At 37.7% G+C, this 21,501-nt stretch overlaps 1 protein-coding gene across 4 annotated transcripts in view; it reads left to right on the plus strand.

Annotated features, from left to right (window-relative positions):
- CFAP54 (cilia and flagella associated protein 54) overlaps positions 1-2,534 on the plus strand; it is a 303,678-nt gene extending 301,144 nt beyond the window's left edge. For all 4 annotated transcript variants that reach the window (XR_015163948.1, XM_086400813.1, XM_086400812.1 and 1 more), the window contains one exon: positions 2,281-2,534. Coding sequence is in view for 3 of the 4 variants with exons in the window: in XM_086400813.1 (XP_086256939.1) it covers positions 2,281-2,400 (120 nt within the window). In the remaining variant the exon portion in view is untranslated. The remainder of the gene's footprint in view (positions 1-2,280) is intronic.
- Positions 2,535-21,501: the final 18,967 nt, after the last annotated feature.

Raw genomic sequence — 21,501 nt, forward strand, 5'->3', positions numbered from 1 at the left:
ACCCCTTCAGTGTGCTCCACCTTGATTAACTTCCTTTGCCTTCCTTGTACTGTTTCATACTTTTATCCTCTCTAGGCAGGCAAAATCATCATCCTGTCTTTGATATTGCTCCTTGAATCAAAATCTACTTGAACTAAATTACAGTCTGCTACCTATCAAGGTATTTTTTCCTTTATTTCTATAAAACCTTGCCTAATCCAGGTAAAGAAACCAAGATTCTCTGTTATCTTATCCATATCAATTTGGGCTCAAGACTATTTACTAAACACATACAATACTTCTCAATAATTATATGATTGCCAATATTATCTCTGTTGAATGACAAATAAAGAAATTCTATAATTTCACTTGGAACCTAACTTTTCCTGAGAAATTCTTTAGGGAAAACCCAGAACCGTCCATAAAATTTCTGAAAGCTAATACTGGAGAAGTGTCCAAAGTGCCACAGAGACCATGGGAAAAATTTTTAATCAAGGAGATGAAAGTTGTGTTCACTGTAAAGTATTATGCACTAATGAAAGAATTGAAAAAGACACAAATAAATGGAAAGATATTGTGTGTTCATGGACTGGAGAAATTAATATTGTTAAAATGACCATATTACTCAAAGAAAATGAAAGTGTTAGTCACTCAGATGTGTCTGACTTTGTGCCACCCCATGGACTGTAGCCTGCCAGGCCCCTCTGTTTATGGGATTCTCCATCTGTTACTCAAGACAGTAAAGAATCTGCCTGCCATGTAGGAGACTGTGATTCAATCCCTAGGTTGGGAAGATTCCCTGGAGAAGGGAATGGGTATCCACTCCAGTCCAGTATTCTTGCCTGGAGAATTCCATGGACAGAGGAGCCTGACAGATTGCAGTCCAGGGGGCCGCAAAGAGTCAGACATGATTGAGAAACTTAACACTTTCACCTTTTCCTAGAGTAATGAAAATAAAAACAAAAATAAACAAATGGGACCTAATTAAACTTAAAAGCTTTTGCACATCAAAGGAAACCATAAACAAAGTGAAAAGACAACCTATAGAATGGGAGAAATTATTTGCAAGTGATGAGACTGACAATGGATTAATTTTCAAAATATATGAACAACTTATATAGCCCAATATAAAAAAAACATGTTCAGTTCAGTTCAGTCGCTCAGTTGTGTCCAACTTTTTGCGACCCCATGGACTGCAGCATGCCAGGCCTCCCTGTCCATCACCAACTCCCAGAGTTTACTCAACACATGTTCATTGAGTTGGTGATGCCATCCAACCATCTCATTCTCTGTTGTTTTGGAAAGATACTCTTTAAACTGCTAACACTAATTACTTCAGAATTAAGAAAGCATGATATTATTAATTTTCCAAGTCTTTATTATCTGAAGTTATAGAAAGTATTGGAATGCTTTTATTATTTTTTAATCCAATTGAGTGAAGAAAAAGAAATGAAAACCAGCCTCTATTTTTAAGTTCATTGTATTTTCTTCAGAATAAAAGTTTCATTTAACAAGAAAAGACATTAATAAAACTTGTCCTCTAGTTTCTTACAAGGATTTGGGGCCCCAAGGCTTTAATTCATGGTGACCATTCTACATGCTATTTGCTCATGTATCTTCACAAGTATCTAAGTCTGCATGAAGTGCTTTCCTAGAAACAAGTGAACACTTGTTTTCTTTCTTTCATGTTTGATCTTCCCACTTTCCTTCTTGCCATTCTTCCCACTTAAATAACCAGTGTGCCATGACCCCAGAAACAATCTTTATTTTCCATTTTTCAGATGACTTTGGCTGCATTAGTCCTCAACATGGTAACTGTGTGTTTCTTTCAGAAAGAAGGAACTCCAAACATAATTCGCTTCACCATGTCAGAATTTAAACTCAAAATGAGGGGGAGAGATTTGTTCACTGCGCAATGTGTTCTGAAGAGAAGTGGTTCATTAGGAACTGGACTAAAATTCCTAAACTTAAAATCATATGCAATGATTATATAAAATCAAATGATGCATATTTCTAGAAATGTCTACCATTTTATAGTCTCATTTTTGTAGATTCACAGACATGAATCTGTATGCCACTTTTATATATTCATAGATATGAGTCTTATTAGGATAGAAAATGATATATAGGACATTTCAGCAAAGTAGAGATGTGAAATTTTGTGTCTTATCTTAGGCAAGAGTTAAGAATATTACACATAAGATCATTACCTAGAATTGGTGTTTGTGTGTTTTGAGATTGTTACTTCAGTCAACAGTTTGAAACAATGCATTTCATGAACGCTTTTATGCTTTTTCTCAGGTCCCATTTGATGTCTCGCTGCCATCTATATTCAGTCTGGAGAGACTTTTTGATCTTGCTAGTGGCTGTATCATATCGGGAGGAAGCCTTTTCAACTGGGTGGTGTCAATTATTCCCTGAACATCCTTTGTATGTTAGCCTTATAAAGGGATTGTTATTTCTTCACTTGGTTTGTAATAAACTTTCAGAGCTATCCTCTTATACTAAGCAAAATAAAATTGCTTTTTTTTATACAAGCTAAATTTATCTAAAAATCATAGTTATGAGTAATGTTTTCAATGATATTTGAATTAAAAGGTAAAGCTGTTGCTTATTAAAAACTGTCTTACAGAGCCAGTCATGGAAAATATATTTGTTCATAGTGCAACTATTCCTACTTTTGTATAATGTTGAGGTTGTCTTTGGATGCACCCATACAGCAAGACTGAAAATTAAGTCAGTGGTTCTTGACCAGGGGCAGTTTTGCCTCTCAGGTAGCATTTGGCAGTGTCCAAAGATATTTTGTTATAATTATTACTATAACTCCAAAGAGAGTGGGCTTCCCAAGTGGTAAAGAATCCATCTGCCAAGGCAGGAGACACAGGAAACACTAGTTATATCCGAGAGTCAGGAAGGTCCCCTGGAAAAGGAAATGGCAACCCACTCCAGTATTCCTTGCCTTGAGAATTCCATGAACAGAGGAGCCTGGAGTGCTGCAGTCCATGGGGTTGCAAAGAGTCAGATACAACTGAGTGAACATGCAAACACTCAGAAAGAATACTACCAGCATCTAGTGGCTAGAAGCCAGGGATGTTGTGAAATGGTCCACAATGTCCAGAAGAGCCCCCCACAACCAATCAATAATTATCTGGCAGAAATTATCTGTGCCAAGGTTAAGAATCTCTTAATATACCTCAAGTCAACTCAAAGTAATCAGTCAACTTTAGAAGTTTGTAGGTGTGGCTTGAGAAGAAATCTACAGTGAATTAGACTTTTCATATTTTATACTTCTGAGAGATAGCATTGCATAAAGTTTTAGAACATGAACTATGGAACTATATAGACATGAATTTGAATAGTAACTTTACCACTTGCTAGTTTTGCTACTTTGAGAAAGTAATACATTCTTTAAGACTTCCTTTCCTTATCTATAGAATGGGAATGTTAATAGAATGGCTGTGAGGATTAAATTAAGTGATATGATTAAAAGGTTCTTCAGTAGCCGAAGTATTTTTTTTTTTGGTTTAATATTATTTTTACAAATCATGGGGATACACTTATCTTAACGAACAGTGTATATTTCCTTTGAATTATGGATTAAGAAACGTGTCTAGGAATGGGATTATTTTTTAAATTTTATCATATTCTGTAATATTGTCCTCCCAATTCTTTACCCAATTTTTAAAAATTTATTTTAATTGGAAGCTAATTACTTTACAATATTGTGGTGGTTTTCACCATACATTCCCATGAATCAGCCATGGGTGTACATGTGTTCCCCATCCTGACCCTCCCTCCCACCTCCCTCCCCAATCCCATCCCTCAGGGTCATCCCAGTGCACCAGCCCTGAGCACTCTGTCTCATGAATCTAACCTGGACTGGTGATCTATTTCACATATGATAATATACATGTTTCAATGATATTCTCTCAAATCATCCCACCCTCACCTTCTCCCACAGAGTCCAGAAGTCTGTTTTTACATCTGTGTCTCTATTGCTGTCTTGCATACAGGGTCACCGTTACCATCTTTCTAAATTCCATATATATGTGTTAATATACTGTATTGGTGTTTTTCTTTCTTTTTTTTTAAATTTTATTTTATTTTTTAACTTTACAATATTGTATTGGTTTTGCCATATATCGAAATGACTCCACCACAGGTATACATGTGTTCCCCATCCTGAACCCTCCTCCCTCCTCCCTCCTCCCTCCCCATACCATCCCTCAGGGTCGTCCCAGTGCACCAGCCCCAAGCAGCCAGTATCGTGCATGAAACCTGGACTGGCGACTCATTTCATATATGATATTATACATATTTCAATGCCATTCTCCAAAATCATCCCACCCTCTTCCTCTCCCACAGAGTCCAAAAGACTGTTCTATACATCAGTGTCTCTTTTGCTGTCTCATATATAGAGTTATTGTTACCATCATTCTAAATTCCGTATATATGCATTAGTATACTGTATTGGTGTTTTTCTTCCTGGCTTACTTCACTCTGTATAATAGGCTCCAGTTTCATCCACCTCGTTAGAACTGATTCAAATGCATTCTTTTTAATAGCTCAGCAATATTCCATTGTGTATATGTACCACAGCTTTCTTATCCATTCATCTGCCTATGGACATCTAGGTTGCTTCTGTGTCCTAGCTATTGTAAACAGTGCTGCAGTGAACATTGGGGTACACGTGTCTCTTTCAATTCTGGTTTCCTCAGTATGTATGCCCAGCAGTGGGATTGCTGGGTCATAAGGCAATTCTATTTCCAGTTTTTTTAAGGAATCTCCACACTGTTCTCCATAGTGGCTGTACTAGTTTGTATTCCCACCAATAGTGTAAGAGTGTTCCTTTATCTCTGAACCCTCTCTGGCAGTTATTGTTTGTAGACTTTGATAGCAGCCATTCTGACCGATGTGAGATGGTACCTCATTGTGGTTTTGATTTGCATTTCTCTGATAATGAGTGATGTTGAGCATCTTTTCATGTGTTTGTTAGCCACCTATGTGTCTTCTTTGGAGAAATGTCTGTTTAGTTCTTTGGTCCATTTTTTGATTGGGTCGCTTATTTTTCTGGAATTGAGCTGCAGGAGTTGCTTGTATATTTTTGAGATTAATTCTTTGTCAGTTGCTTCACTTGCTCTTATTTTCTCCCATCCTGAAGGCTGTCTTTTCACCTTGCTTATAGTTTCCTTTATTGTGCAAAAGCTTTTAATTTTAATTAGGTCCCATTTGTTTATTTTTGCTTTTATTTCCATTACTCTGGGAGGAGGGTCATAGAGGACCTACTGTGATTTACGTCAGAGAGTGTTTTGCCTATGTTTTCCTCTAGGAGTTTTACAGTTTCTGGTCCTGTGTTTAGATCTTTAATCCATTTTGAGTTTATTTTTGTGTATGGTGTAAGAAAGTGTTGTAGATTCATTCTTTTACAAGTGGTTGACCAGTTTTCCCAGCACCACTTGTTGAAGAGATTGTCTTTTCTCCATTGTATATTCTTGCCTCCTTTGTCAAAGATAGTGTCCATAGATGTGTGGACTTATCTCTGGGCTTTCTATTTTGTTCCATTGATCTATATTTCTGTCTTTGTGCCAGTACCATACTGTCTTGATGATTGTTGCTTTGTAGTATAGCCTGAAGTCAGGCAGGTTGATTCCTCCAGTTCCATTCTTCTTTCTCAAGATTACTTTGGCTATTTGAGGTTTTTTTTTTTATTTCCATACAAATTGTGAAATTATTTGTTTTAGTTCTGTGAAAAATACTGTTGGTAGCTTGATAGGGATTGCCATTGAATCTATAGATTGATTTGAGTAGTATACTCATTTTCACTATATTGATTCTTCCAATCCATGAACATGGTATATTTCTCCATCTATTTGTGTCATCTTTGTTTTATAGTTTCCTATATATAGGTCTTTTGTTTCTTTAGGAAGATTTATTCCTAAGTATTTTATTCTTTTCATTGCAATTGTGAATGGAATTGTTTCCTTAATTTCTCTTTCTGTTTTCTCGTTGTTAGTGTATAGGAATGCAAGGGATTTCTGTGTGTTAATTTTATATCCTTCAACTTGATTAGCTCTAGTAATTTTTTGGTGGAGTCTTTAGGGTTTTCTATGTAGAGAATAATGTCATCTGCAAACAGTGAGAGTTTTACTTCTTCTTTTCCAGTCTGGATTCCTTTTATTTTTTTCTGCTCTGATTGCTGTGGCTAAAACTTCCAAAACTATGTTGAATAGAAGTGGTGAGAGTGGGCATCCTTGTCTTTTTGACCATTGAGGATAATGTTTGCTGTGGGTTTGTCATATATGGTTTTTATTATGTTGAGGTATTTTCCTTCTATGTCTGCTTTCTGGAGGGTTTTTATCATAAATGGATGTTGAATTTTGTCAAAGGCTTTCTCTGCATCTATTGAGATAATCATATATATGGCTTTTATTTTTCAATTTGTTAATGTGGTATATCACATTGATTGATTTGCAAATATTGAAGAATCCTTGTGTCCCTGGGGTAAAGCCCACTTGGTCATGATGTATGATCTTTTTAATATGTTGTTGGATTCTGTTTGCTAGAATTTGGTTAAGGATTTTCGCACCTATGTTCATCAGTGATATTGGCCTGTAGTTTTCTTTTTTTGTGGCATATTTGTCTGGTTTTGGTGTTAGGGTGATGGTGGCCTCATAGAATGAGTTTAGAAGTTTACCTTCCTCTGCAATTTTCTGGAAGAGTTTGAGTAGGATAGGTGTTAGCTCTTCTCTAAATTTTTGGTAGAATTCAGCTGTGAAGCCATCTGGTCCTGGGCTTTTGTTTGTTGGAAGATTTCCGATTACAGTTTTGATTTCTGTGCTTGTTATGGGTCTGTTAAGATTTTCTATTTCTTCCTGGTTCAGTTTTGGAAAGTTATAGTTTTCTAAGAATTTGTCCATTTCTTCCAAGTTGTCCATTTTATTGGCATATAGTTTCTGATAGTAGTCTCTTTTGATCCTTTGTATTTCTGTGTTGTCTGTTGTGATTTCTCCAATTTCATTTCTCATTTTGTTGATTTGATAGTAGCTGAAGTATTAATAGTCATCATGCTAGGACTTGTCGTTTCCCTGCCAAACTGGAAGAGGATCGGGCATCCTGACCCACTTTGTTTAATATCAAGGAATGCTTTACACAAGTAAAGCCTACACATGGGCTCACGCATGCATATTCATGGTAAAATGAAAAAATAAGGAAACATAAATATATTTTTTCTAAAGTTAAATGTGTTCAATGAACTACTCTTTATTTGAAGATGGATTTTCTGCTTACTGTTCATGTTAAAATGGCCTTTCTTTTTAATTTTTTATTGGAAATTGAAATATAGTTGACTTACAATGTTGTGTTAGTTTCAGGTATACAGCAAAGTGATTCATACATGCACACAGACACACACACACAAACATATATATATTAACATACATATATATCTCACATATATATATTAATTTTTTACATTCTCTTGCATTATAGGTTTTTAAAAGATATTGAATAGAGTTCCCTGTGCTATATGAATAAGTCACTGGTGGTTATGTATTTTATATATATTTTAATCCCTAACTCCTAATTTGTCACCCCTGCCCACTTTCCCTTTTGGTAGCCATAGTTTTTCCTATGTCTGTGAGTCTATTTATGTCTTACTTAAGTTCATTTGTATAGTCTTTTAGATTCCACATATAAGAAATATATGATATTTGTCTTTGTCTTATGTCACTTAGTATAATAATTGCTGGGTCCATCCATGTTCCTGCAAATGTCAGTATTTAATTTTTTATGGTTCACTAATACTCCAGTGTGTGTGTATATATATATATATATCTCCACATCTTTATCCATTCATCTGTCGATGCACACTTAGGTTGTTTCCGTGTCTTGGCTGTTGTAAATAGTGCTGCTATGAACACTGGGGTGCATGTATCTTTTCAAATTATGTTTTCCTCAAGATATATGGCCAGGAGAGAGATTATGGGATCATATGGTTGCTTGATTTTAGTTTTTTGAGGAACTTCCATACTCTTCTCCATAGTGGCTGTACCAATTCACATTCCCACCAATAGTGTATTTTCTCCACATCCTCTCTAGCATTTATTATTTGTAGACTTTTGGATGCTGGCCATTCTGACTGGTGTGAGGTAATACCTCATTGTAGTTTTGACCCGTATTTCTCCAGTAGTTAGCAATGTTGAATATCTTTTCATGTGCCTTTGGCCATCTGTATGTCTACTTTAGAGAAATATCTTTTTAGATTTCCTGCCCACTTTTTGATTGGGTTGTTTGTACTCAAAAACAAGAATTAGGATGATGATGCATGTAGGACGACTGACTCTGGGTCACAGATGAGGGAAAAAGCACATTAGCAGTTCTGCAACTTGTCCAGTGATCCCGTTCAGAGATAGAGCCAGGATCTGGCTGGAGAATTTTGACTCTTTGTTGCTGACCTGGCTTCCCCAGCCCTTTTCCCTACTCTACTGCTCTGGAAAATTTGAAAATCAAGGGAGAGGAAGACATAGCTGAACCTCAAGCTAGAACTGGAATACCTATTGGAGAACACCCTGGAAACAGTTGAAAATCACTCATAGACCTGAACGAATAACTAAAAAAGTCACGAGGTGTCTCCAGTGTGATCTGTGCCAGTATATTGATTTCCTTTGAGAAAGGTAGGTGCCTTCCTACTATTGGGCTTCCCAGCTGGCTCAGAAGGTAAGGAATCTGTCTACAATGCAGGAGACCTTGGTTCAGTCCCTGGGTTGGGAAGATCCCCTGAAGAAGGAAATGGCAACCCCCTCCAGTATTCTTGCCTGGAGAATTCCATGGGCAGAGGAGCCTGGCGGACTACAGTCCATGGGTTCACAAAGAATCAGACACGATTGAGTGACTAACACTGTACACTTCCTAATATTACTGATAATATTTCAGCACATCTTTTACTTTCTCCCCCACATTTAGTAATGTACAGATGTTGTCGTTCATGGGTGTTGTTTTGACTGAGAGAAATACTGTCTGAAATGGCACTGACCCTGCAATCACAGTTTCCCCACTTTAAGCCACCATTCCAGAAATTCCCCATTTCTTCTAACTTTCTGTGTAAGGCAGTGAGGAAATGTGATGAACTAGCTGAAGTACAAACAAATAGAAATTCAAAATCTACTAGGATGAAAGATGTGTTTGTTTCCAGAGATGTCTTTCAGATTTTTCTTTAAAGACCAAATTACACAATTTGCAGCTGCTTTTTTTCCCCCATGTAACATACAGTGTCTACAGATGCTTTATAGCAGGCACCTGCAATGTTTTCTATTTAATTATAACAGAGAATGACAGGAGACAACGTGAAATGGAAAGAAGAGAAGGAGAAAGCGGGGGAGGGAAGCAAGGAGGGAGAGAAGAGGAGCCAGTGCCAGCAGCTAAGTGATGGGTAATAAAACCCCAGCACTCCCCATATCTTTCTCCCTATCAATCTCCAAGAGATTGCTTTAGAAATTGACCACCTGCTGGCTATTCAAAACTTTAAATGCAATGGTCTCGGTTCAGTACACATGTAGGCACTTTCCATATTCCCCAGCCCGGTTGACTTGTTCTTCTTCACTGCATTGCAGAGGGAGAAAAATGGTACATTTCTGGAGAGTACTAGAAACTTGGCTTCAGCCTCTGGTCTGCTTTGCCCTTCTTTCCCCCCCTGGACAGTGTTATACAGATGACAGAGCAGCTCAGATGACAGAGCGTAGGGCTTCCAGAACTCTTCAAGTGCTTCCTGGTGCCCTGATCATATGGCTCTTAACAGTGCCCAAGAGCACATAGCTCTGCATTGTTATATTTCACGGTGAAGTCTTATGACTTTAGCTCAAGGGTGTCATAAGTGTGAGCCCACCCCACAGTCCTTTGGCCTTCATTTGGCTTGATGTGTACAACAATGTGTACGTCATTGTTGGGTGATGCATCTTTTAAGCTACAGGGTGTCCACAAGGCCTGGAAACTTGGGTGAGATATACATAAGATGGACATCTTCAATCCATAGAAAAATAAAATAATATTCCAAACTTAAATATTATCTATGTGTGCATAGAATTGGACAAGCCACTAACTGGGAGTTAGGGAAGAAAATAGTGGATCCAGAAGTCCACTGTTTAACCACCTTCTCATTTTCTCATATTTGAAATGCTCATGATATATCCCTGAAAGAAACTCCCACCCATATGCCCAAGGAAACATGTAAAAGTGTTCACTAATGCCTAGATTACAATAGCAAAACAAAAAAGGAAACCTGCCAAATATTCCTCATATGAAGAATGGATAAATAATAGTGTAATCACACAGTAGAGTATTATACAGAACACATGCTGCTGCTGCTAAGTCACTTCAGTTGTGTCCGACTCTGTGCAACCCCATAGACGGCAGCCCACCAGGCACCCCTGTCCCTGGGATTCTCCAGGCAAGAACACTGGAGTGGGTTGCCATTTCCTTCTCCAATGCATGAAAGTGAAAAGTAAAAGTGAAGTCGCTCAGTCAGGTCCGACTCTTAGCGACCCATGGACTGCAGCCTACCAGGCTCCTCTGCCCATGCGATTTTCCAGGCAAGTGGGGTGCCATTGCCTTCTCCCATACAGAACACATAAATGAATGAATAATAGACTACTACAGAGCAACTGTAAATTAATTAAAGAGACATATCAATCTGGATATGCTTCAAAAAGTAGGTTTAGCAAGAGAAAAAAAATGAAGTGACATAAAAATATATATAGGAGATACCATTTAAATAAAAATTTGAAAATAAGCAAAATGACATAGTACATAGTATTTGTGGATGTATAGCTATATACTAAACTTTTTAAAGTCAAATTAAGTAAAGATCAATACTAAATTCAAGTTTGTGGTTCCCTCTTGGATGAAGGAAGAAAATGAGGCCAAGTAAGAATTCCCCAGAGATTTTACCTGCAAAATTTTCTTTCTTAAACTGAGTGGTTGTCATATTGGTTTCTACTTTTTTGCATACACAATATATTTCATAAATTAAAAAGAAACACATCATTTACCTTCCTCATCTTGTTGGCCAACAAGCTTAATATAACTATGGGCTCACCTATTAGTAAATAACTCTTAAATGTAAGTTATGACTCTGGTCTCATTGTATAACTATAGCTGCATTGTTCACATCTAGTTCCATTATTTGGGGTTTTAATGACAGCTAAAAATAATTTAAAAACTAATGTCAAACTATATAAGTGCCCACTTTTAGAAAAGTCAGCCCATGAAAATATTAATTTTTATAAGATAGTAGAGCCCCAATAAATGTTTAATTAAATTGAGGTGGATTACCAGTGCAATTCTTATCTTTTATAAGTTCCCTAATTATACTTTATTTGATTTTCCAAAATGAGATAAATGCCAAACTTTTCATGATTGCTTAGTTATACAAAATGAGGTTCACTTGTAAAATCTACCTGCTGTCCATAATTTAAGTGTTTTTAAAAATATATTAAGGAAGAAGTTTCACCTTGCTAAAGATCATTTCCTATTTTTACTTTATACTTCTGTAAAGCTTTATGAGTTGCAACTTTGACACTAAAATTTCCATGGCAACAGATTTTTTTTTTGTCATAAACACAGGCATGATTAAGAAGAAGGGTTTAATGACAGCAGTTTTCTTCATAATTAAATTCATTACTTAAAATGCTGGGTTAAGAAGTGTAGGAATTTTATTACAACAAAGACATTTTCAACTGGAGCTTTTGAGACGACACAAAATTAATTGCTATTAAATTGCCTTTGGTAATATTTGATATTTAAGATAACATTTATACATTTTGTATTTAATAGCTTAGAATAGAACATGTCTAAAACCATATTCTGCCCAAGGGCTAATCACCCTGAACCCTCCCTTTAAATTGTCCACAATGTGAAAACTCAGTTGATTTCTAAGTATTCCACGACTTTTCTAATTTAATTCTCCACAACAAGATTCACATGCATTTCTTGACCTGATTTCTCTTCTTGTCATTATAAAAGCGATTCAGAACTGATGGAGAGGATTTGCAAAATACCGAAATGTACAAAGTGGAAAATAAAAGTTACTCAGAAATCCTCTACTGAGAAACAACCAATGTTAGCTTTTAAATGTTTTTCCTATAGCACATCTGTCTTCCCTAATAACCAAGAAAAAAAAAAAACCTTCAGCTGAAAAGTATCGAGATTTATGGCAACTATCCATATGTCCTAAGGTTTAGCTCAGATGGGCTTTTTCAGAGTCTTGACTGGGAATATTTCTGAGTTGGGAGTATTTAATCCTGGTGGTTGGGATGAAATGCAGTTAGAAAAATCGGGATGTAAGTGAATCCAAAGGAACTGTTGAATTGTTTGGAGTTCTCCTTTCAAGTAATAAGATGTATGGTAATGATCCATAGGAGGGGAAAAAAGTCCTTTGGAGGCTGTTAGTTTTGTCCTTTGGAGGCTGGTCATTTAATTCTTTCAAAGATGCATTAGTATGTCCCTGACAAACAGCTCATTCATTCATGGACCCATTTGTTCATTTGATGGATTTTTTTCTGGGCCTTTGCTTCCCGGCAGAAATGTCCCTTCTCACTCTTTTTATCTAAAAAAAGACTTATCAAGTGCCTTCTGTATGCCAGAGATTGTGCACTTGCGGAATGCCACTTAGGCAGTCCCTGCCTTCAAAAACTCACATCTAATGATCCCAGCTCTTCTTTCCAGATTCTTCTGGGATCTCTCCAACCATGAGCCTGTATTTTATCTTCCCTCTGGTGTTTCCTTGTAAACACACATATACTCTGTCACAGCCACGCTATCCTATACATGCTTATCTGCATGTCTGTTCCCCTCCTTGAGGTCAGGGAACAAGGTAGGTGAATTCTGTCAACTACAAATTGGCACTTACCATCTACCTCTACAGGACTTCCCAGGTGGCTCAGCCAGTGAAGTATCTGCCTGCAGTTCAGGAGACCTGGGTTCGACCCGTGGGTCAGAAAGATTCCCTGGAGAAGGGAATGGTAACCCATTCCAGTATTCTTGCCTGGAGAATCCCCAGGACATAGGACCCTGGTGGGCTACAGTCCATGGGATTGCAAAGAGTCAGACGTGACTGAGCGACTAACAGTTTCACTTCATCTACCTCTATAAGGATTAAATCATGTGCTGCTACAGCTGCTGATTTTCAAAACCCCCTGAAAGGGGTTTCAGGGTAGAAAGCAGAAATGAAACACTCTTTGCTCAGGGGGAAAACTTGCAGAACAGGTCTTCAGAGAAGAGAGATATTTGCAGGAGCTGATTTTATGAGCCCAATTCTTGTATCTCTTCATATCTAGAAAAGCACTAAAATCCTTCATAGTGACATCTGCTTGTGACTAGCAGAAACCTTCTGGAAAAAAACATGTGCTTGATTGCATGTATTCCTTCTTCACCAGATTCACATGTATACTGACCTCCCCAGTACCTCTTTGGAGCAGTTTCTCAGAGCTATCTGAGGTGTTGTATCCCAGGCTTTCTATTGTCCTCATTTTTTTCCCAAATAAAACTTGACCCACAACTCTCACATTGTACAAATTTTTTTAAGTTGACAATTCCAAGGAAACCAATTTATTTTTCCATTGTTTATGGGAGTTTCTCATCAAGTTTTGATTTGCATTTCCTGAACTAAAACTGAGGTTGGGTTTTTTCCACATTGTTATCTGCCCATTGCATTTTTTTCTCTTCTTGTATCTTTTTTGGACCTTTCCCCAGTTTTTTACTTGCAGTTCACATATTTTTCTCTTGTTGACTTCCAATATTCTTCACAATCAAGACTTTTCACCTTTTTTATATGTCTTGTATATTTTGGTCAGGTTTTTATTTGCCTCTCAGTTTTCATTTACTGTTTGGTAGTTCTTATTTTTAAAACTGTGGTAGTCAAATTGAGAGCATTTAGTTTTATTCAGACTTTTTCAAAAAGGGATTTAAGGGGACTTACAAATAAGCATTTGTTAAAACCAGATAAGAAACATGAGGCCAAGAAAACAAATAAAAAGAGAAAAGTAAGATGGAGCCAGAAGTTGTATTAATTTATTGAAAAAAGATGCTGCTACAAGCTTTAGTCTTACTAGTCATCAGCCACAAAGATAGCTGTGTGCTTTCCTGCAGCATGTGTTGGCAAGTAAATACAACACATTACAAGATCAACTTTGTAATGAGGAGAAAGCAGACCATGGACTTTGAAGAAGTGCTGCTGTTCCTGGTACTAATTCCAGAAAACAGTTTTTGCTGAGGATCCTCATGAGAATATGCTCTAAATAAACTATGAGTTCAGCAGCAGCCTACAGTAAAATATAACACATTTCATGGATTATTTCAAGGACCGTAGACTTCTCTTTCAAGCGTTTTTCATTTATTTTATTTTTGCAAAACCGTATCCATTTCTGATTAATTAGTTTACAACAATTTGGCAGGCATGTAGCTAGGGATGGATGTCAAGGAAGGGATATTTTTATTGATCTTAAGAACAGTTTCATTTTTGTCCAAGGAAAAATACTTCAATGTGTTTTTTTTTTCCCCTTAGAGCAATTTCACTGGTTAAAAATATTTTCTGAATATATGGGGTGGCATGGAAAAACACCCAAATGGCTATTTTTCAAAACTTCAAAGACTGATGCTCTGAATTACTTGAAGTAAGTTGGTTTATCAGTCTTGACATTACATTTGGAATCAACACAGGATGCAACCAGCACTTCAGCCATCAGTTCAGTTCAGTCACTCAGTCGTGGCCGACTCCTTGCGACCCTATGAATTGCAGCACGCCAGGCCTCCCTGTCCATCACCAACTCCCGGAGTTCACTCAGACTCACATCCATCGAGTCAGTGATGCCATCCAGCCATCTCATCCTCTGTCGTCCCCTTCTCCTCCTGCCCCCAATCCCTCCCAGCATCAGAGTTTTTTCCAATGAGTCAACTCTTCGCATGAGGTGGCCAAAGTACTGGAGTTTCACCTTTAGCATCATTCCTTCCAAAGAATACCCAGGGCTGATCTCCTTCAGAATGGACTGGTTGGATCTCCTTGCAGTCCAAGGGACTCTTAAGAGTCTTCTCCAACACCACAGTTCAAAAGCATCAATTCTTCGGTGCTCAGCTTTCTTCACAGTCCAACTCTCACACCCATACATGACCACTGGAAAAACCATAGCCTTGACTAGACAGACCTTTGTTGGCAAAGTAATGTCTTCGCTTTTCAATATACTATCTAGGTTGGTCATAACTTTTCTTCCAAGGAGTAAGCGTCTTTTAATTTCATGGCTGCAGTCACCATCTGCAGTGATTTTGGAGTCCAGAAAAATAAAGTCTGACACTGTTTCCACTGTTTCCCCATCTATTTCCCATGAAGTGATGGGACCAGATGCCATGATCTTCATTTTCTGAATGTATATTGTGCTACATGAGGTGCTATAAGTCAAATTCTAAAACAGAGAAAAGAGAATTGACTTTTGCAATAGCTGGGTAGACATGCAAATACTCTTATTTTGTGTGCTTTTTCTGGATTGAAGGGACATAATTTTTCTTACATAAAAACTTAACATTTTTTGCTGATTGAGGGTTATAATTTTTTTTTAGACTAGTCGATTCATAGGTTTAAAAGAACTATAAAGGTTATTCAGTTGAATTCTCTAAGCTTAATCCCCTTTGAAATGTCTCCATCAAGGAACAACCAGCACCACTTAAGCAGCATCATAGCCTCACTGTTAAAAGGACCAATATATCGGGTCATGTGAGTTAAAGTCTTGGTTTCCCTAGTTACCATCCTTATGAACTTGGGCAAGTTTCTTAAACTTTCTGAACTTGTTTGCTTATCTGTCAACTGGGGACAGAAAAGCACCAAAATCATTGGTCTAGCAGATACTGAATACTCAAAAATAGTGATCTCTTATTATCATTACCATTATCACATTCTTATATTATTATATACACCTTCCAGGAAAGTTCAGTTCTGTCTAAAAAGACCAGAATTTTGTGTTCCTAGTAATAAGGGGAGTTCATTTCTGACAATAGTAGAGTAGCATTTATTGAATGACCATCTGCTCATCACAATTTTGAATTTTCAAAAAAATCAGCATAAACAATTATAAGATCCAAATTAAAATAACTGAAGCTCCTGGGGAATGACTGGAAATATGCAGATACTAGAGGATACATGATTATTGCAATAAGGGAGACCAACTAGGTGAGAGCCACACTGGACAGCTTTTTCCTTGAGGACATGCCTCATTTTGTATTGTAGTTGAGGAAGAGAGCTCAGGAAGAGGCTGACAGACTGGATTAAGGATTCAGAGGTCAGAGTGTGGCATTGCCAGAATTTCTGGAATTAAGGAGGGATGTTCCAGAATACAGGGAGGCAGGATGGAGTGCCCCCTGTCTGTGCACAAATTCTCTCAAATTGTTGGCTGACTACCAGACTGCAGGTGCTCACAATGAGACCTCAGGGAGTCCAGTGGAAAGCACCAGTGGAAAGGTCAAAGAAGTGGTCCCCAACCTTTTTGGCACCAGGGACCGGATTCCCAGAGGATGATTTTTCCATGGACCGGACGTGGTGGGCTGGGGGTGTGGGAAAAGTTTGGGGATGATTCAAGTCTATTACATTTATTGTGTCCTTTATTTCTATTATTGTTACATTTTTGTTGTTTAGTCACTCAGTCGTCTCCAACTCTTTTGAGACCCCATGAACAGTAGCCCCCCCAACCAGGTTCCTCTGTCCATGGGATTTCCCAGGCAAGAATAATGCAGAGGGTTGCGTTTCCTTCTCCAATTGGTACATTGTGATATGTATAATGAAATAATTACACAACTCACTATAATGCAGAATCAGTGGAAGCCCTGAGCTTGTTTTCCTGCAACTAACTGGTCCCATCTGGGGGTGATGGGAGACAATGGCTACGGCTCCCCAGCACTAGCATCACCACCTCAGCTCCGCCTCAGATCATCAGGCTTTGGATTCATAGCAATGTGCAACCCAGATCTCTTGAAGCAGATGTCTAGTGCAACCTAGAAGCAGTAAAGTTTGTGCTTCTTGTCACTGCAGATCTGACAGGAGGTGGAGCTCAGGTGGTAATGCAAATGATGGGGAGCAGCTGCAAATGCAGACAAAACTTCACTTGCTTTCTCACAGCTCACCTCCTATTATGCAGCCTGGTTCCTACCTTGGGGTTAGAGGAATTGTTGCTCAAGTGCTCAGACCCTTGGGTTAAAGATTCTAAGCAGAGATTTCATCAAAAGCTTGATGCTGGAGAGACAAGGTTTGGAATTCAAGTCCAGCAAAGGACTTACTAAATTCTTGGTGCTTTTCATTGAAATCCTAAGAGGGCTACATGTTAAAAATAAAGATGCAGGAGGAAGGACTACAACTGAGACCCAAGAGCAAAACAACAAGGAGCCCATCCTGTCAAGCCTCCCTAAGATCAAGGTGATTCATTAGCATTTCAACAGTCTACTAGAACAAAACTCAATGCATCCCAAAGGTAGATAATGTATCCTCTATAACATATTGCTCACAGTGTACAGTATACAACAGAAAATTACTGTATATTCAGAGAAGCAGGAAAATACAGTCTACAGTCAAGGGAAAAAACAATGAAACAGAACCACAAAGTCCAAAGGTTAGAATTAGCAGATAATGACTTTAAAATTATTATGATATACAAGAATCAAATCTACTGGGAAAGATTGATATAATGGTTGATGAGATGGGAATATCAAGAAAGATATAGAAACTAATTTTTTAAAAGTAGAAATCCTTGGGCTGAAAACTAAAATATTTAAAATTAAAAATTCATTGGATGAACTTAACAGCAAATTAGGTATCAAAGAAGAAAATAAAGGGATGGAGAAATGTATACCACACAAATAGTGAATGTAAGAAAATTGGTGTGACTTTTATTAACATCAAGATATATTTCAAGGCATGGATTACTGCCAGAGGCAAAACAGAACATTTCAAAATGATAAAAGCATCAATTCATTAAGATGATATAATTCTAAGTGTGTATGTATCTAATTGATAAATGTTTATTTTCTCAACATCTGGTATAGGGAGAGTTGCCTTGATTTGGAAAATGTTTGATATGTCTCTTGGAACAAGTGGCTTCTGTGAGTCATGGGTGTGGGCTGGCTCTGCTGCTTCAGAAAGGGACGTGGTGGTATTTAGTCACTAAGTCTTGTCCAACTCTTTTGCAAACCCATGGACTGTAGCCAACCAGGTTCCTCTGTCTGTAGGATTTCCCAGTCAAGAATTCCGGAGTGGTTGCCATTTCCTCCTCCAGGGCATCTTCCCAACTCAGGGATCAAACCCACATCTCTTGCATCTCCTGCATTGGCAGGTGGATTCTTTACCACCAAGCCACCAGGGAAGCCACCAGAGAGGTAGGTAAAACTACTTAACTTGAGACAAAAAGATAGACTTAACAATCTTTCCAGTTTGCCCAGGACTGAGATATTTTCTTGGGACGTGGAACTTTCAGTGCAAAAATCAGGATACTCTCTAAACTGGAAAAAGTCCCAGGCAGTCTGAAGTCATTATTCACCCTACAAAGAGAGGAACAGAGAATAAAGAGCGTTTGTTTTTGATGTTTGTAAGTCTGTTTCTATTTTGTAAATAAATTCATTTGTATTGTTTTTTAGGTTCCACATATAAGTGATGCCATATGGTACTTGTCTTATTCTATCTGATTTACTTCACTTAGTATGATCATCTCTAGGTCCATCCATATTGTTGCAAATGGCATTATTTAATTCTTTTTTGTGACTGAATACACAATAGTATTCCACTGTGTACATATAACACATCTTCTTTATCCACTGATATCTGCTATAAATTGTTTATATCAGGGGTTCACTGGTAACTCAGTGGTAAAGAATCCACCTGCCAATGCAGGAGGTACGGTTCCATCCCTGATCTGAAAAGATCCTATATGCCATGGGTCATCTAAGTCAGTGCGCCACAACTACTGAGCCTGTGCTCTAGAGCTCAGGGGCTGAACTACTGAGGCCTGCACGCCCTAGAGCCTGTGCTCCACAAAAGAGGTCACCTCAGTGGGAGGCTTGTACATCACAACTAGAGGGTGGCCCCTCCTCACCACAACTAGAGAAAAGCCTGTACAGCAATGAAGACCCAGCACAGCCGATAATAAATAAACATTAAAGATAATAAATAAACAAACATTAAAAAAATTATTTACATCAGAGTGCCAGTTGGTCCCAGAAGACTCTCAGGGAAAGGAGAGTGTGACAGTGTGTGTGTGTGGGTGGATGGGTAGGTGTGTGTGTGTGGGTGTGGGGGTGGGGGTGTGTGTGTCTGTGTATGCATTCCCATGGAATTACCCCAATGCCATCGGATGATGCTTCAGCAATCCTTATAATAGCTATCCCTCTACTTACAACGGAGTTACATCCTGATAAACTCATTGTAAGTTGAGAGTATCATAAGTAAAGAAATGCATATAATACACCTAACCTACTGAACATCAAAGCTTAGCCTAGGCTACCTTAACCGTGCTCAGAACACTTACATTAGCCTGCAGTTGGGCTAAGTAATCTAATACAAATCCTATTTTCTAATAAAGTGTTGAATATCTCCTGTAATTTATTGAATACTATAATGAAAGTGAAAACTAGAATGTTTTATGGGTCCAGAATGGCTGTAAGTGTATCAGCTGTTGACATTCATGATCGCGTGGCTGACTGGGAGCTGTGGCTCACTGCAGCTGTCCAGCATCACCAGAGATTACTATACCATATATCACTAGCCTGGGAAAAGATCAAAATTCAAAGTATGGTTTCTACTGAATGCATATCGATTTTGCACCATTGTAAAGTCGAAAAATCATGAGTCGATCCCTTGTGGGACCATTTATATTTCTAGCACACTTATGGTGAAAAGGAAGTATTCTGATTGCTCTTTTTTTCCTCCTCAAGGGATGCATAAAACTTAGAAATAAATCAAGACTGTGACCTTAGACTGAGGAATTTTTCAGCAATATCTGTCAGCTTTTGGAAATTTGGTGAGAAGAAATAGACATGATTCAATATCTTGCTTGCACAGAAGGCTGCAGTTCAGACTTGGATCTTGCTCCACCTGATCAGTTATGATGTATCCAAGTGCTCCAGATATTGCTTTGAGATTTTTCTCTTGCTCAACTGGCCTCTTATAGCCATTAGGATGTCTTAGCTCTCACTGAGGTAGTTTAACTACTTCCCTCCCTGTTACTTACAGATCTGTCTCTTCAGCATGTCCAATGATCTACTTCCTTATCAAGTTGCTTTAGCTTCTCCAGTCATATCTGTCTTTTGAAAAGAACAAAATTTCAAAATAACAATGCATTTTGCTTGCATACTTAGTTCTTCATTTATTCAATACACATTATTTTTATTTTTTGCAAGCAAGCATATTGGTTTTAATGATAACATAATGTTTGAGACCGATGAACAAAAACTATTCTAAAGACCACTTATTTGCATTTTAAATAGTATTAAGAAAAAGCCACTCCTCATTTTAAAGATGATGATGATCTTGATGGTGATTGTTGTTTGTGACTGATACACATTTTTTTTTTTATCATTGCTATCCACTAGACACATTGTCAGAGTTGGAAAATACAAAGATCTGTGAGCTGTGGTCCAGCCCATAAGATGCTCACAGTCTATTAAGGACAACAGAAATGCAGACTTAAAATTCATGGTACAACGATATAGATGTTAGAAAGAAGCCTGAACCAAATATTTAGGGAGAGAGGGAACGAACAAGGGTTCACAGAGGAGATAAGGGGGATACTCCTTTAGGGAAAGAAAGAACAAAAGAGGGAAGAAAGGCAAAAATGAGAGTCCCTAGCCCAAGATACTGTTAGTTGAGCCACCAGAATGACTACTTCCAGAAGGAGGAAGAATTGAGAAGATGTATTGGGTAGATGAAATGCCTAATGAGACCATAAATGAGGAGAATTGCTTCTTACAGCATATGAGAAGATAATTTTTATCAGATAATGAAATTGTTTTCAGTCTTCAGAATGAAAATGAATCCCTTGCTAATGCAAATCATGCTAATAAAGGGAGTGAGAGAGAATGTCGGAATTACACTTGGCTGGCGGTAGGCAGAAACAGAACCTAAATAGTCTAGGAGAAAAAAAAAGAAAGATAATGAAGTAATCAAAATAATTGCTTAATAGGGAATGTGAAAGATCTGAAATGTTAAATTATAAATGTACATTTTCAAGAAAAATGAGGTGACCTTAAGGAACAGATTGGAAACCCAAATTCATGCCGGGTAGAAACGATGCTTTTCATTAGCAAAGCTGAGGATTAATTAAATCTGGCGCAAGCTCTTTGAAATCCACAAGTGCGAGTTACATTAGAATACAATATAACCGGCATATTGGTATCATAATTAATGATTAGCATGGACTTCTCTATTAAACTTGTTCTGGTATAGCAATGTAACAGATGTGAAATGAAGAGGACAAAAATGTGTTATTTAAAAACCAAAATTGACTT

The sequence above is a fragment of the Bos grunniens genome, chromosome 5, assembly GCF_055505025.1.
Source record: "Bos grunniens cultivar Pamir isolate PY7600 chromosome 5, Bosgru_T2T1.0, whole genome shotgun sequence".
NCBI classification, from domain to species: Eukaryota; Metazoa; Chordata; class Mammalia; order Artiodactyla; family Bovidae; genus Bos; species Bos grunniens.